Consider the following 14,879-nt stretch of genomic DNA (forward strand, 5'->3'; position numbering starts at 1 on the left):
ATGGAGACGAAATTTATTTTTGTCAACATACAGAAACCAAGCGATGCCCTTCAGCTCTCAAAGGAATCCCAGGTCCGATCCCACGTGACGCGCCATCAGTGGAAGCAAGCGCGCCGAGATAAGCGTCCCCAGAACAAGTTGCAGAAGTTGCAACTTGTTAACTTGTTGCACAACGTGAATGGCGCTGAATGTCGAACCGGCTTCGAGTTCAACGTATGCAGACTGGGGACAGGCTACATCTCGCCTCAGATAGGCGGACTCAGAGTTGACCCTTTCCAATCATATCCTATTTCGGTTCAACCTTGGACTCCGCTGCTAGTTGATCACTGTAAGTTGCTTTTTGTATTTGATTTAGCAAGGTGGACTCTGTTAATATAAAGTAAGATTTGACACACATGGCAGTTGATATTCCTGAGCTTGACCTGCCTGGGAAACACGGCCTATTGAGGACCCTCTGGTTTCCATTAGTGATGACCGAGCCCGCGTTGTTTTCTGTCATTATTCTTCTTGCTGCATCGCATTATGCTTCCTTACAGCGAGACATTGGGAGTATGAAAATGGACCTTCTCGGCCTTCGCTATGAGGCCGTACAATCCATCAATCGCTGTCTTGATGCTCAGCCGCCTCATACCATAAATGACGCTTTGATAGGGGCCATAGCAAAGATGGCTAGCTATGAAGCCATGTTCGGTAGTCTCAAGAATTACGACATCCACATGCAGGGTCTCGTACGGGCCATTAATTTACGGGGTGGTCTAGGATCACTGGGACTAGATGGCCTGCTCCATCGGATCGTGGTTTGGATCGACTGCAATGCCGCTTTTTTACAAGGATCGGCGAAATATTACCTTGTGGATACTTCTGTCCTAGGTGAACCTCCAGATCCGAATCCGGGTCAATTTCTCGGAAGCTCCTGATGGGTCTGTTTCTTGAACCAATCAAAGAATTGCAACCCGTGTACAATTGCTGTATCCGCTTGCTCTGACAATATCACGCATCATGTACAAAGATAGAGTTTGTTCGGACTTCTTGAATAGGATATCACATCGAAGTGACCCACATTTGATAACCAATAGAGAAACATTAATTTTACTATGGCCCACATATTTCCTATCCCGGATATCGCATCCTATCTCCAGGGCTAGGTACCTAGGATCTGACGCATAGACTATTACATCATACCACATCCAATTGCGCCCCTCCTGAATATATAAACAATGCATTTCTCGACCAGAATATATTTATTTCACTCGACTGCCACAAATATCGCTTGTCATTGTTTTCCCGACTACTACCTACTCTCCACAGTAAAATGTCACTCACGGGTAAAGTTGCTCTCGTCACCGGCGGTGTTAAGAACCTTGGAGCCCTTAGTGCTCTCGAGCTAGCTGGTGTGGGCGCCGACCTTGCTCTTCACTATCATTCAACAAGTGACAAGGATACAGCCGCGCTGGAAGCCAAGCTTAAGGAAAGGAATCCTTCGATCAAGATTGCCTTTTACCAAGGTGATCTGACTTCTGCAGCCGCAGTGACAAAACTGTTTCAAGATGTGATTCGTGACTTTGGGCATGTTGATATTGTGATCAACACGGTCGGCAAAGTACTGAAGAAGCCTATCACGGACATCAGTGAGGAAGAATATGACTCTATGTTCGCGTAAGTATTCGGGAAGAATGTTGCAAAATCTAAAGATTGACTAAGTGTATCTCTAGTGTGAACTCTAAAACTGCATTCTTCATTTTGAAGGAGGCGGCTACTCATGTGACTGATGGTGGGAAGATCATCAGTATCGTCACTGCGCTCCTGGGCGCGTTTACTGGCTACTATACTTCTTACGCTGGTAGCAAAGCTCCTGTCGAGCACTTTACTCGGTAAATCACCAGTCCGGTATCAACTAAAGTCCAGAGCTAAAATAATATCTTAGGGGCGTTTGTAAGGAGCTCCAGTCGAGGAGGATCAGTGTAAACAATGTCGCCCCAGGGCCAATGGATACACGTAAGTCTATCGTGATCAATCAAGCGAAATATTTTTCGTTCCAGGAATCTAACGCCAGATATTATCATCAGCTTTCTTCTACCCCCAGGAGTCTCCAGAAGCCGTGGAATTTCACAAGGCAAATGGTATGGGCAACCGTCTTACTATGGTGGAGGACATTGCTCCTATCATTCGCTTCCTTTGCACTGATGGTGCTTGGATCACCGGCCAGACCATCTTCGCCAACGGTGGATACACTACTCGTTGATTAGTCTACGATAGAACAAATCCATATGAAGGGCTTAGACAGCCCTTTTGTACCTTTCCTTCCAAGCTACTCTCGGTCATGTAATCAACGCATAGGAAGAATATAATAAGAAACTTGTTCGATATGAACGTCGGGACTTCCCCATTGGTGGGGGTTGGAAAAATGTATGCGGTACACGCACGAGGCTGTACCGTTACTAGAAGCTGCTAGAGGATGGAGGATGCTGGCTATATTTTCTGCTAGCTAAGTCCTGAACGTGTGATGGGGTGACCCATATGTGACTTTTTTATTTTGGTGGATATGTAGAGTACATTACGTGCCTATGAATGACTTCTGCAAGAATCAATTATCTACTTGTCCTTCTCTCTGACAGCCATATCACTATGGGGTCGTCCCTGAGATCTAGATGGTAACTTTGAATGTCAACTCCTAGGCTAGCAAGTGGGGGCCAGATTTGCAAGCTTCATGAGGGCCCCGGATTGTCTTATTTGCCACGACTTTTTGCAGGCTAATACTCTAGCTTCTTGGCCAATTTACAAGAAGTGAAATCAACGGACCTCATAATATCAATGAACGGTTTATAGACGGATAAAAGACACTTTCTATTCAACTCTTAGCCATATATCTAGAGGAATACATACTTCTTATCGATGCGGTTAGGGTGAGGCAAAGCAGCATCGAATCCTTCGACATCGCTTGATATGCCTGCGTTTCGCCGGAGATCTCTTTTGTGACAAAGGGGGCCAAGCCTATAGCTGACAAGAAGTAGCTGCTGAAATGCTTCACTCCCGGTAATCTAACCTTCCACTTTCCAAGCATAGCTGCTACTTCGGTGTCGAAGTGGTTCCCGTACAAAGGGTTTGGAATATCGATATGACCCAATAAGGTTTTATACACGTGATTTAGCGTATGAGAAAGAAAGTCGGCCCGAGCTCTCCCCACGATTACCCAGTAATTACGGTAATACCAGTGTATAGCTCCAAAGCTGTCAAAAGCTACGCGGCAAGACCGCAATGGTTTCTAGAAATGGCCCCAAAAACCAAACCATTTGCGATTTTGCGGTTCTTGGCGCACTCTAGGAAGGACAGCTCTTCACCATGCGGCGAGAACGAGAAGCATTGGATGGGAACTTATACATGGTGGAACACTTTCTTGCTAGGGGAGAGACAAGTGAACGTGCAAGAGGCCCCTCCACTGTTCCATGCAGCACTGTTCCATGCAGTCAAAAATGGTCCCGCAGACGTTGTAGGTCATTCACTCCGCTTTGATACCATCGACGTCAATCACCAATCTTCGGTCAGCTCGCTTATGTGTGCTGCCTACAATATGGGCCATACGGAAGGGCTATCACCAGGTTCTCCATACATAACACGATGGCGTACCAAATAGCAAACCGGTCCTTGTCATCTCTGGACCAATATCGAGTAAAATCCATGCAGTAGACAAATGTTCTTCTCAATGGCGTATACTGTTCTAAATACCGTAATGAAGGGCTTAGGGGGCCCTATATCTCAACCAAAGCAACTTAACTCTTTTCAAACACTGTTAGACTGTAACCATTAGCACGAGGTAACACTTCGAATATAATATGCTTTAAATTTGGCGGGAGTTGAGTGTTGAATTTATACTTCAAAATATGATGTAGAATTTTGACCATTTACCAAGTATAAATTAACTATTTGGCTACTGTCGCTTTGGTGGCGGATCCAAGCTCGATTGAGAAATATATACATGACATCCCATATTCATTGGCAACGGTAGTCCTTTAGAATGCCGAAACACCTGCAGTAAGATAGAGGTGCAACCAGGATACTTATTATCTATCTCGGTTAGGCTGTTATATATGTGGCTTCTGTTAGTCTGCCCTCATCTGTTGAAACAATCCTGTCATCTGCATTAGTTTCTGCAGTCCGAAAGGCACTAATGTTGAGACAGCGTTTCTGTCAATTCTGTCATTTGACTTTTGCAAACGATAGGGTATAGTAAAACTAATACGGCGGAAGAGCCTTGTGTCAAGCTCAGCTATGCGTGTAAGCAGACGGTCAAGCACTTTGCTTACGAAGAGCGGCAGAGACACGTCAAATTGAGCCCGAGAAAGCTGCAAGCCTGGCTCTAAACCATTGCTTCCATGGTGGTTTACAGTTGGGCTAAATATGATTCGCCCAAGTATTGATTGTGCTTATTTATACTCCATCTGTTTGGGCATGTGATACAATACTAACCGCATGTCTTGTAAAGTATTCCAAGGTTGTGGGGATGAGCAACCCAACTTTATGTGATTCCGAAGGTCCTTGAGTGCCCAAGTTTTCTGCGACGAGTAAACGGAATGGGAAACCGTGCTTGGGGGTTCTATGCTGTCCAATGAACGATCTGATGAGAACGAATTGTTTGCAGAGGTCACGGCTCCCATTGCGCAGGTAGAAAACTGGGCGGTGTTTGTAAATGACCTGCTCTCCTTCTACGAAGAGTTTGATGAGCGGCGTCACTAGACGACCTTAGTCAACAGTTTCGCTCAGTGCAACCAAACCAACTTGGAGTAGGCTCTTGAAAAGGTGACAATGATACGATTACAGGCTTGAGGGAGCTCGTTAGCATCTTTTGCGACAAGGACTTAGTGAACTGCACACAACGCGCACTTTTCTGTAGAGTTATGTTACCTGGCACTTCTGTAACCTCCGGTACAGGCTTCAAGACATGCACTCGTTGACCAAGGAGTCGGCTGCGGTTCCAACAAAGCTTCACAATTATTCGCAGTCCGCAAAGGATGTCGGATTCGTTGGCCTAAGGGCGTGGGCGTATCTGAGCGTGGCATCTCTGGCGTCTGAGAACGTAAATAGTTAGTGTATTTATTAGGAACTAGCGGATCACCTCGGCTTGAACTAGTCGATCCATTTTTATCGCCGACAATTGGTGACCCGGTGTGAGATTTACATCATTCACGCTCCCTCCACTTCAATGGTCAAGTGTCCCCACTTATCGTTCTTTTTCAAAACCACAGTAAAGATAATACCGAACCTTATCGCAGATTTCGACGTACTTAGGGGTTTTATCCTTCTGTTGTGACACCTCCCTCAGCTACCAGGTGTCTTTGTGCAGGTTCAAATATTGTCACAAAAATCGAAGATTTACATCTATCTAGACTTACTATTATGTTTTTGACTCTAATTGTTGTGATTGTCTCCTTTCTTTTCCCCTTTCTCTAGAATTGAGTCATTTATTACCGAATGAAGCAATATGTTGATTTTCCTCAGATTCCACTATCACGAATATGGGGCCATCTGTCAACACTCCTTCACTTCATGAAGACAACCAAATTGAATTGCCACTTCGGTAAGTTCAAATCTCTTCCCGATTTCGAACAGTGAATCTGACTTATATTAGACGAAGCTTTTCAGGCGGTCTATGAGCGACTTGGAAGTCCCCCTGTTTCTTATAGACTTGCGACCGTTTAGCTTTCCTATATGTGTTGTGTGAGACCACGAGGTTGCAGAGCAGATATCTATAAGTTCGAAGCTGTTTCACTATAGTGTCCCTAAGTCGCCGTTTATGCACTTGGTCAGCGATATCACGGGACTAAGATCGATTGTCCTAGCACAGGTAAGATATAACAGCTAGCATATGTAACACTTATTGACCTGAATATAGAATAAGAGTTGGAAAGAATTACGAAAACTGTTCAATCCGGGATTCGCCCATAGCCAGGTCATTAGTATGATGCCCTGCAGATAAGACGGAGTTGTTCCTGGCGAACCTCGACCATTATGCTAGGACAGGTGAAGATTTCTCACTTGATGATCTCTGTACGAATTTAACATTTGACATCATGGGTAAATAATGTCTATTTCCACCTATAAAGTCCGCTTCTGACTTTTGATAGGTGCTGTCACTATGGATACAAATATGGACGCTCAACTCGGAGAACAGAATCAAAACTCAAATCGTCAGACTCTTCCGCGAACTTCGCTCTAACTTCAATTCTAACAATGGAATATGGGTGCTATTGCCTTCTTACCAGAGACGTCGTCTTGCTCGCCGTCTTGATTTCCATATCAAACAGCACATCAAACAGCACATCAAAGAAGAATTTGGGGAACAACAAACGAATCCTGCAAAGCGGCGTCGCAGCGTTCTATCACTAAGTTTGGCCAGCCAGAACGAGTTGACTCCAGAGATTTTGGATCAAACTTGTGATCAGCTAAAAACTTTTTTGTTTGCTGGTCATGATACAACCAGTGTTATACTACAATGGACATTTTATAAATTGAGCCGGAATCACAGTATCTTCAGGCTTGTTTGCCTCAAACTCGACGAGTTTTTTTGGCCCAGACTCGACTCCAATCGCCATCCATGCTGCTGTCCCTTGGCAGGGTTTGAAGATGGGCCTGATGGCCTTGAAAACAGAGATTACTGTCTCCAGAATACGGTGTATACATCTGCCGTTATAAAGGAGACCCTTCGTTTATACCCACCAGCTGCCACGTCCCGGTATTCACCACCAAATACTGGGTTCAACGTTCGATTGCCAAATGGCCAAGACTTATGTCTGGACGGGGTGGTGCTCTATAGCTGCCAGACTATCATACATTAGGCTAGCAAAGTGTATGGTGATCTGGCTACTGAGATTATCCCTAAGCGATGGCTGGAAGGGCTGGAAACCTCTATACTGCCGAGTGCTTGGCGGCCCTTTGAACGTGGACCACGGCAGTGCATTGGGCAAGACCTTGCGAACATTGAAGCTGTTGTGATCATTGCAAGCGCGGTACGCCGATATACTTGGCAAAAAGTCGGACTTGGGGCAACTAGGTACGATGATTCAGGCGACCCTATCACGAAGGCAGGTGGGCAATACGACGTCCAGTCAGAGCTATACAAGGTAAGCATTGAACAAATTCACGACTAGACTATTCATTAATTACCAGAGTACAGACTCTGGAGATAGCAGCGCGGCCCGTGGACGGAATGAGAATGCTTGTAAGGATGGCGGGAGCCTGAACAACACTAGGTGGTCCCTACAGTGGCCGAGATATATTCCATCAAGGCTAGAAAACATGTTGCTGTGTTTTATAGCTGCTTTCCCTTCGCTGGTCCTCAATCGTCAATTTGTTGGTTTTGTATAGTACGGAGGTTGTATGAAGCATGTATGGGATAGGAAGTTTTGTATAATAGAAAGTATGAATTCTTTGTCTGTCGAATTATATTCAAATGGGCCTGAGTTGAAGCTCATATGTATGGGCTTTACACCACTGTAGATACATAAAGAGCAGAACACAATGGAATGGACTCGACGACAGTGGAAAGCATTCGGCAACGGGAATGCGAGTGTAGGACTCGGCCAATTCATAAGATAATTGACACGTAGGCAGTCTGAATCAGAATACAACTGCCTTTGAGAAAGCACGTGTGATCTCGGTTGTGTGGAGGACTTTGAGTATCAATTAGGCTGGCCCTAATTGCGTAGGAGCTGGCATCCTTGGCATGCAAGAAACACTCGATATCACAAAGGGGCTTAGCATTGAAATGAACCGTGTTAATTACTGAAATTTTACTGGGATTCTCAACAAAATTGACAAGAACCCGCGAGTCAAAGCCTAAGTCTATGGAACCTCATATTATATGGGCCTGAGAGTGCACATCGACCATTACCAAATTCATGTCCATCTTGAGCTACCATAATTTGTAATACCGCACTACTATAACCTTGGAACGTTGCTGTAACTAGCCTAATCACAACGCTAGCTTGGAATGTAGTATCCTATTTAGGTAATATAGACCCACGCCGGATGCCAAGGAACTCAAAATCTCAGAACAACCCGCCCTTTGGATTATGCCTCATACTCTGCTCCGCGGAGTACTCTCCACTATTCCAGCATTGTTCATGGAACGGAAAACAGACATGTCAAATTTTTACACGTCACAAATCAGGTTTATACCCTATCAAGAAGAGGGGAGAAATATCATCATCATCGTAGGCTAGCGTAGTGGAATGATCATGAGATGATCTGCGGAGTCCCTGTGGAGATCTATGCTTCAAAAATCGAAGACCAGTGGCCGATCTGCACGAGGGCAAACGGAACTCAACAAATTGCTAATGCGCTGTTAAACTAGGTGGTACGTAACCATATCAGCCCGTGGCCCCCACTAGAATCAGAACATAGGCGCCACCGACTAGGGGTGCATTTCTCCTTTCTACATCAGTTTACTTATAATTTACAAGACAAGTGTGAACATTGCTGGATCTCAGCCCATATACACCATACTCCACCTACCTAGATAGCCGATACTGTCGATCTCGCCTCATACATTAAAGATCAGCCCGGCTCCAGCAGCGCCATGACCAACTCTACTGGAACATATGTTTGGTTTACATCATAGGTGACATAGCTTGCATTCGAGACATGACTATGCCTCGGCTAATATGCCCACCTCATCTTACTGCACCTGTGTGTCTATTCGCTCGACGCTGTTGATGAATTTGCATTTGCTGTTGTCGTGGGTCTTAGCGGTCAAATGTGAAAAGCTTACATACAAAGGTAGTACGTAAATTAGGAAATAAAATTTCATCTCTACGGAGTAGACATTTGCAAATTCCCGGAAGTGGAGTCTGTCGATTCCCTCTGTTTCTTAGAGCATTGTAAGTGGTAGGAATGATATTTTCAATTGTCTCATAGGAAACCTCTTGTCTATTTATCAATTATCCACTGTATTCGCTCCTGCGTTGTGTCGGCTTTCTGGAAATTGAACAGATCGTTTCTTTGACGAAAAAAAGTGGACGGGATCTTGATAGGTTCCTGCCAACCGGTCCCATAGATGCAGAAATTGGCCAAAATTGAATTTGACATTTTTGTGGTGGACAGTGTGGAAGGTGTCTTGGCTATCATCTGATTTTCGCCCAGAGATGAGTATCATCAGTTCACCAATCGAGGAAGAGAGCACATACGCAGTAAGAAAGACCATATATTAGTCATAAGGAATATCACGAGGTACGCAAATTTGGACATTGGCAAAATAAAGCCGTAGGCATGGATCGGGAGACTCATTATGTAAGCTTCGATGGGATTGAATGCGTAGGCCGAGAATGGGGTCGGGATGATGAAGCGATGGTGACCTTTGTGCATCGTATTGAAAAGCAGAGGCAAATGGAACAGTCGATGAAGCCAATACATCAGGGTGTCGGAAAATGTCAAAAAGAATAGAAACTGCAGCGCTTCATACCAATATCCTGGTCCCTCCTCTGGAGAACTATATAGTTTCGAGTATCCCCGAAGTTGGGCCACAAATATCGGAGCCGTGAGAATATTCCCAATGAACAGGGTAAGCATAGACTCTCTAATCTCTTGTCGAACCTGGTTCTTGAGAAACTTTGGATGGGTCTTCAATGTGGGTTCGAAATGACGATAGTAGCAAATAGTGCCAAAGATAAAAAAAAGCATTGTGCTCGATACCCTAAGTGAATGTCAGCTGTATTTTCCCTAGGCCATCTTAAGTCTTATTAAGAGCCGCACATTGAGAAGGTGAAGACACTGATATACTGCCTGACAATGCTTTGTCGATTCCATACGTTGTTGGACGCGATGGAAATGCAGATTCGATCTCGCAATTCTGTTGTATATAGGTGTTGCCTACTTAATGGGCGCCATGGGTCGATGGGGTTTTCATCAACACAGGCAAGATCAGTGGCCATATGCTTGATCCAGCTATAAATCGTAGAAAGAATCATTTGGTCAAGGGCGTCCAGAATGACATCCATATTGAGATTGGTTGGAGGCGAGTGATAAGAATTGATTGCCTCTGGGCCAAATGGTCCTTTCAATGAGGAGTTGAACCTTGAAAATTGTACCTTCCGTAGTTTTGAAGTTGTCAGAATAGGCGATAAATACCAAATACCCACTCTCAGATCTTTTCAATCCTTGTAAATAATTATTAACCTGAATACTTGTGCTAATTGTTTCATTTTACCACGACGTCATGTCTGCTGTAGCCATGTTACACCACACAAACTTTGAATCACCCCTGTCAGAACCAATTCAGGTATACTCGCATCCTGATCTTCATGCCTGATTTATCTAACATAGACATTGAAAATGCAGCAAACACTTTTTTGGCTTGCATAAGAATCCACTTTCATGCCGATACTGCTTTTGCGTTTGAAAAATACCCACTACGCACTGAAGGTCTCACCGCTGATTCCGCAAATCGAAATACCGACAGGGGCCGTGGCACTTAAAAGGTTAGAAATAGAATAAACCTTACTAGGTATCACGAAGAAATCTTTTGAGCAAAACCTTGGAGCACTGGGGATACCCCTCCCCTAGTAACCAGCCGTCCTCCACATCCACTATATAGATACGCGTGTTTCCTATCCAGTACATTGATTCCATTAAACACATCCAACTGCAAATATGGTGACAAAAGTCACCACTACCACTCAATTGTCTCTGAGAACGGTGTTGGTTGAAGTATTTTCATTGATTCTGATCATCACCAGTCCCCTTTTGGTGCTCTTCTATTGGATATGTTATCAGTTCTTCAATACCTCTATCCCATCGACGGTGTTTACCGCCTATTCTGAAGGCACCTTTCAATTTCTGGTCAACAGGATGCCATCTTGTGACATGGAGTCAGTTCTGGCATATGTTGTATGGACATTGTTCCAAGCGATGCTGTACACGTTCCTTCCTGGACCGCTATTGTTGGGTCAGCCGACGCCTTCAGGAAAACGACTCCCTTACAGAATTAACGGACTTCTTGCTTGGGGATTGACACTGGTATCAATGTTTGTCGTACACTCTACTGGATTAGTTCCCTTGACGTTCGTTGCCGGTCACTGGGAAGGACTTGTTTGGACCATAAATATATACAGTCTGGTCATGCTTATTATCTTCCATCTGAAGGGTTATTGCTGGCCAGATAGCCCAGAGGACAATGTATCAGCAGGTAAGTTGAGCCAAAGTTTTTCGAGAGACAGATCATAGTGGACATCGGCACTAAACGCAAATTAGGGTACTTTTGGACCGATTTGCTTAACGGTATCGAGTTTCACCCCCGTTTCGGAAAGCTTTGGGATATAAAACATTTCCACAGCAGCAGAGCTGGCGGTGTCATTATCTGGAACGTGGTGTAAGTCCACCAATCATATGCTAAACAGCCTCCAGGCAAGCGATTGTCTTCAGTTTAATAACAGCGTGAAGGGATATTTCTTTCGCTGCTGCTCAGTACTACAGCCTTGGATACATGACAAATTCCATGGTCTTGGCTGTCCTACTGCGACTTTTGGTTGTGCTAGATTTCTTTGCCAATGAAAAGTGGTAAGTCTTTTTGAAGGCACCGTCCTCAATTGTCCTCTAAGAATATCCACTAAACTTCCTAGGTTCATCGGGACATTGGACATTGCATATGAACATTTCGGATTCTACTACATCTATGGATATTCGGCATTCATGCCTGTGATATACACCCTCCAAGCACAGTATCTTTATCGCCATCCCAAGTCGCTTCACACCCAAGAGGTGGTTTTCATTGTGCTGGTTTGGACAGCTGGCTGGATTTTGACCTTGTGGGCCAATTACCACAAAGATATAGCTCGCGAATCTCAAGGCCAGTGCACGATTTGGGGCTCAAAAGCCAAGTACATTGAATGCTCCTACACACTTGCCTGCGGAAAGGCGCAAAGTTCAAAACTTTTATACTCCGGTAAGCAACCAACTTAGCCTGCTAGATCCCTCATTTCCCTCCATTTTCTTTCATACACTCGTGACTAACAATAAATAGGATGGTGGGGTGTTGTTCGGCATGCCAACTATCTTGGAAACATCATATTTACTTGCGCTCTGTGCGCAACATGTGGCTTCGACTCAATATACCCCTGGACGGAAGCAATTTTTGTCATAGGCGTCATGATGCACCGTTGTCTAAGAGACGAGAAAAAGTGTCGGACGAAATATGGAACGCAATGGGAGGATTATTGCAAGAAGGTCCCATGGAGACTTATTCCCGGGGTATTTTAAGAGTCATGTGATGGTCTGGTGTGCAGCCCGAAGAGAGTGTCAGCCAAAGTTTCTTGGAGGGACCTGAGATGTGCTCTTCGTTGACCACCCTAGCACAATCTTTTAGTAGCGTGGTGAATCCCCGTCTAGGGATATGTCTTAGAAATTGACTGTAGGCGATGTGTGAGAGTGTTGCTCGCCTAATAGAGCCCCAAAATCCATGAAGATCCTTACGCCGGTCTTATCTTGACCAAGTACTGAGGTCAACCAAGACTGGAGGCGTGGAGGGTTCTCGCTTACGCACAATGCCTGTATTATGGTAAACATGGGTTTAGCAAAAGTAATAGGTGGGGATAGGAGCTCGCGTATAGAGGTATGTCTCACAGTCAAGTTACGTCACACTCGCTATTATCAGTGAAGACCACGGTCTAGTACCTGCAAGAACACATAGCAAATCTCAACCAAAGAAATGTTCATCTGTGCTGATGTCATGGACCCCACTCTTGAAGAAGATAGGTTAGGCTTTTGCATATACCGAATAGACCCTCTCAATACCGAAACTTCTCAAATTACTGAAATTATGATATGTCCTAAATATGGCTGTAGGAAACAATCTAGGAACACCAAGACTCACGGCACATCGATTCGACTACAGTGGATACCCGGACATTGCGAAATACCTGAGGACGACACTGCCGATTTACTGGCTTAAGAGGCAGCTATACCGGGAAAAACACTCCCATTCTGCTGTTTGCTATCACGCGAGAGAACACACGTTAGGCAAAGGGTGCAGGCCCAATGGAAAAAGAATGGAACGATTCGGGCACCGGCGCCTATCTGCGTTAGGTCGACAACACACTGCCGTCCAAGTATACCAGACGTCTCTACGGCTCTCTTCTTAGAAGTCGAGCGTACTTATTAACACAGTTGCGAGCCGGACACTGCTGGTTGTCAACATACGTAAAGACCTCTAGATTCCGAGACAACGATCTGTGCGTCTGTGCCGAACGGGAAAGCGTTCACAGTATGTTGTGAGATTGCCCACGATTGAGAGAACTAAGGAGGGAGCTGCGAAGTAAGGTTGGTGGCTTCTTTAACAGAATATTAACGCTGTTGGGGGGACCAGGAGAAGAAGGAAGAGGTAAGATCAACAGTGCTTCACGGACCAAGATAGTGGAGGTTGTCCTGGACTTCGCTGAAGCATCGTACCTGTTTCAAAGCCGCGCGCCATGGGGGCAGTATAAATAGAACAGAGGCCAGGTACAAGTAGCATTTATCACAGTGACTATTGCTCTTTGCAAACAAACTTACAATCCTACCAACTCTGATAGCGAGAAACTGCTGTTGAAGTCTGTATTTATGTTAGTCAGATCTAAGTGGCCACGGTGAAGTGAAAGGATACAGGATGCTACGAAAGGGATAGCTTACCTAAATAAATCAAATTTTGTTCATGACCAACTAGTCTTCAACAGAGATACAGTTGGTAGAAATGAACAGGAGGCACTTGATCCCGAATCAAGTCTCTAAGCAGCATCCTAAGAAGGGCGATCTCATATTCTCCGGATGAAGGGCAGTTCAGAGTAATTTCACGACAAACAGGATCGGTTCCTGAAAGAGCATGTTATATTATTGCCTCCGTAATTTCTACCGAGGAATGCCACGGGTAATCCCGGGAGCCGCTGGGCCCCCGGGAACTTAGAATAGAATTGGGTCCCAGGAGCGAAGGGCTGGTGAATGACTGCTTGTTTGTATTGTTTGACGACCCTTAGGGTCACCCGCGGGTCACTGCTAGGTCTATATAGGACGTACTATTATATAGTACTAATTTAAGTACTATATATATAATAGCTAGTAATATATTAAGCATAGCACGATGTAGACTTTTTAAAGCGATTTTTAGGGAGCGCGACCTCGGGACGTAAGGGGGGAATGCTCAGCCTTATGAGAAACTATAAACCGAATCTAGCCTGTAAGCACTAGTAGTTAGGCACCAGGTCTACTTCTAGTAATATAATGTAGTAGACTCGATTGCTTTTGATCTATCCGTTCATTTTTCTCCTTATAGCGAAGCAGCTATTATATATAGCAAATATATCAAAAACGTATAAAGCGGGAAGGTTAGTGTGAACAGATGGGTCGGCTATAACGTTTATCCTATACTTATCGTATATACTTTATGTGTATCCCTGACAGCCCTAGGATATAGGTAGGAGATCTTAGGGGATAAGCTACTCCTAGAATTGCTTTTGACGTTTCTAGGGTTAATTTATTGACCTCCAGAGTTAAGCTAACAAGAGAAAGAGGCTTTGTTGAAGACTCTGCCGCTGACCCTAAGTGGGGTGCTTTCTTTAAGGTACTTCTTCATCCTTAACAAGTGTGCACTTTACTGAAAGCTCAGGTAGCTTATAATTGGTTTAGATGCTATTGTACTCAAGACTATCCTGTTACTATTGCGCTCAAGTATCCTTGCTGCGACATAGTTGACCGTACGTGGCTTGTACAACATAAGAAGCTGAAAATAAATATCGTAGCCCTCTAGTGACATGCATAACCTTAGAAAACCAAGTACTACGGATTTAACCCTTAAATAGTTCGATAATGAGTGTCTACGTTTGAAACCTTTGCTAAAACAGTAAAACCGACATAGACTGCGA

General features: G+C 44.6%; 2 protein-coding genes across 2 annotated transcripts; both read left to right on the top strand.

Moving 5' to 3' along the window:
- Positions 1–2,242, top strand: PGRI_091450 (Short-chain dehydrogenase/reductase SDR; the record flags this gene model as incomplete). Its single annotated transcript, XM_040796858.1, has 7 exons — positions 1–328; positions 403–797; positions 871–920; positions 1,309–1,656; positions 1,713–1,871; positions 1,925–1,995; positions 2,067–2,242. The coding sequence occupies 7 exons, from the start codon at positions 1–3 to the stop codon at positions 2,240–2,242; spliced, it is 1,527 nt and encodes a 508-aa protein (XP_040650288.1).
- Positions 2,243–11,109: 8,867 nt separating this feature from the next.
- PGRI_091460 (Ergosterol biosynthesis ERG4/ERG24) lies at positions 11,110–12,246 on the top strand (the record flags this gene model as incomplete). The annotated part of the gene is made up of 5 exons (XM_040796859.1): positions 11,110–11,176; positions 11,242–11,359; positions 11,431–11,547; positions 11,610–11,932; positions 12,011–12,246. The coding sequence occupies 5 exons, from the start codon at positions 11,110–11,112 to the stop codon at positions 12,244–12,246; spliced, it is 861 nt and encodes a 286-aa protein (XP_040650289.1).
- Between the last annotated feature and the right edge of the window lie 2,633 nt (positions 12,247–14,879).

The sequence above is a fragment of the Penicillium griseofulvum genome (assembly GCF_001561935.1).
Source record: "Penicillium griseofulvum strain PG3 chromosome Unknown contig_12, whole genome shotgun sequence".
Classification (NCBI taxonomy): domain Eukaryota; kingdom Fungi; phylum Ascomycota; class Eurotiomycetes; order Eurotiales; family Aspergillaceae; genus Penicillium; species Penicillium griseofulvum.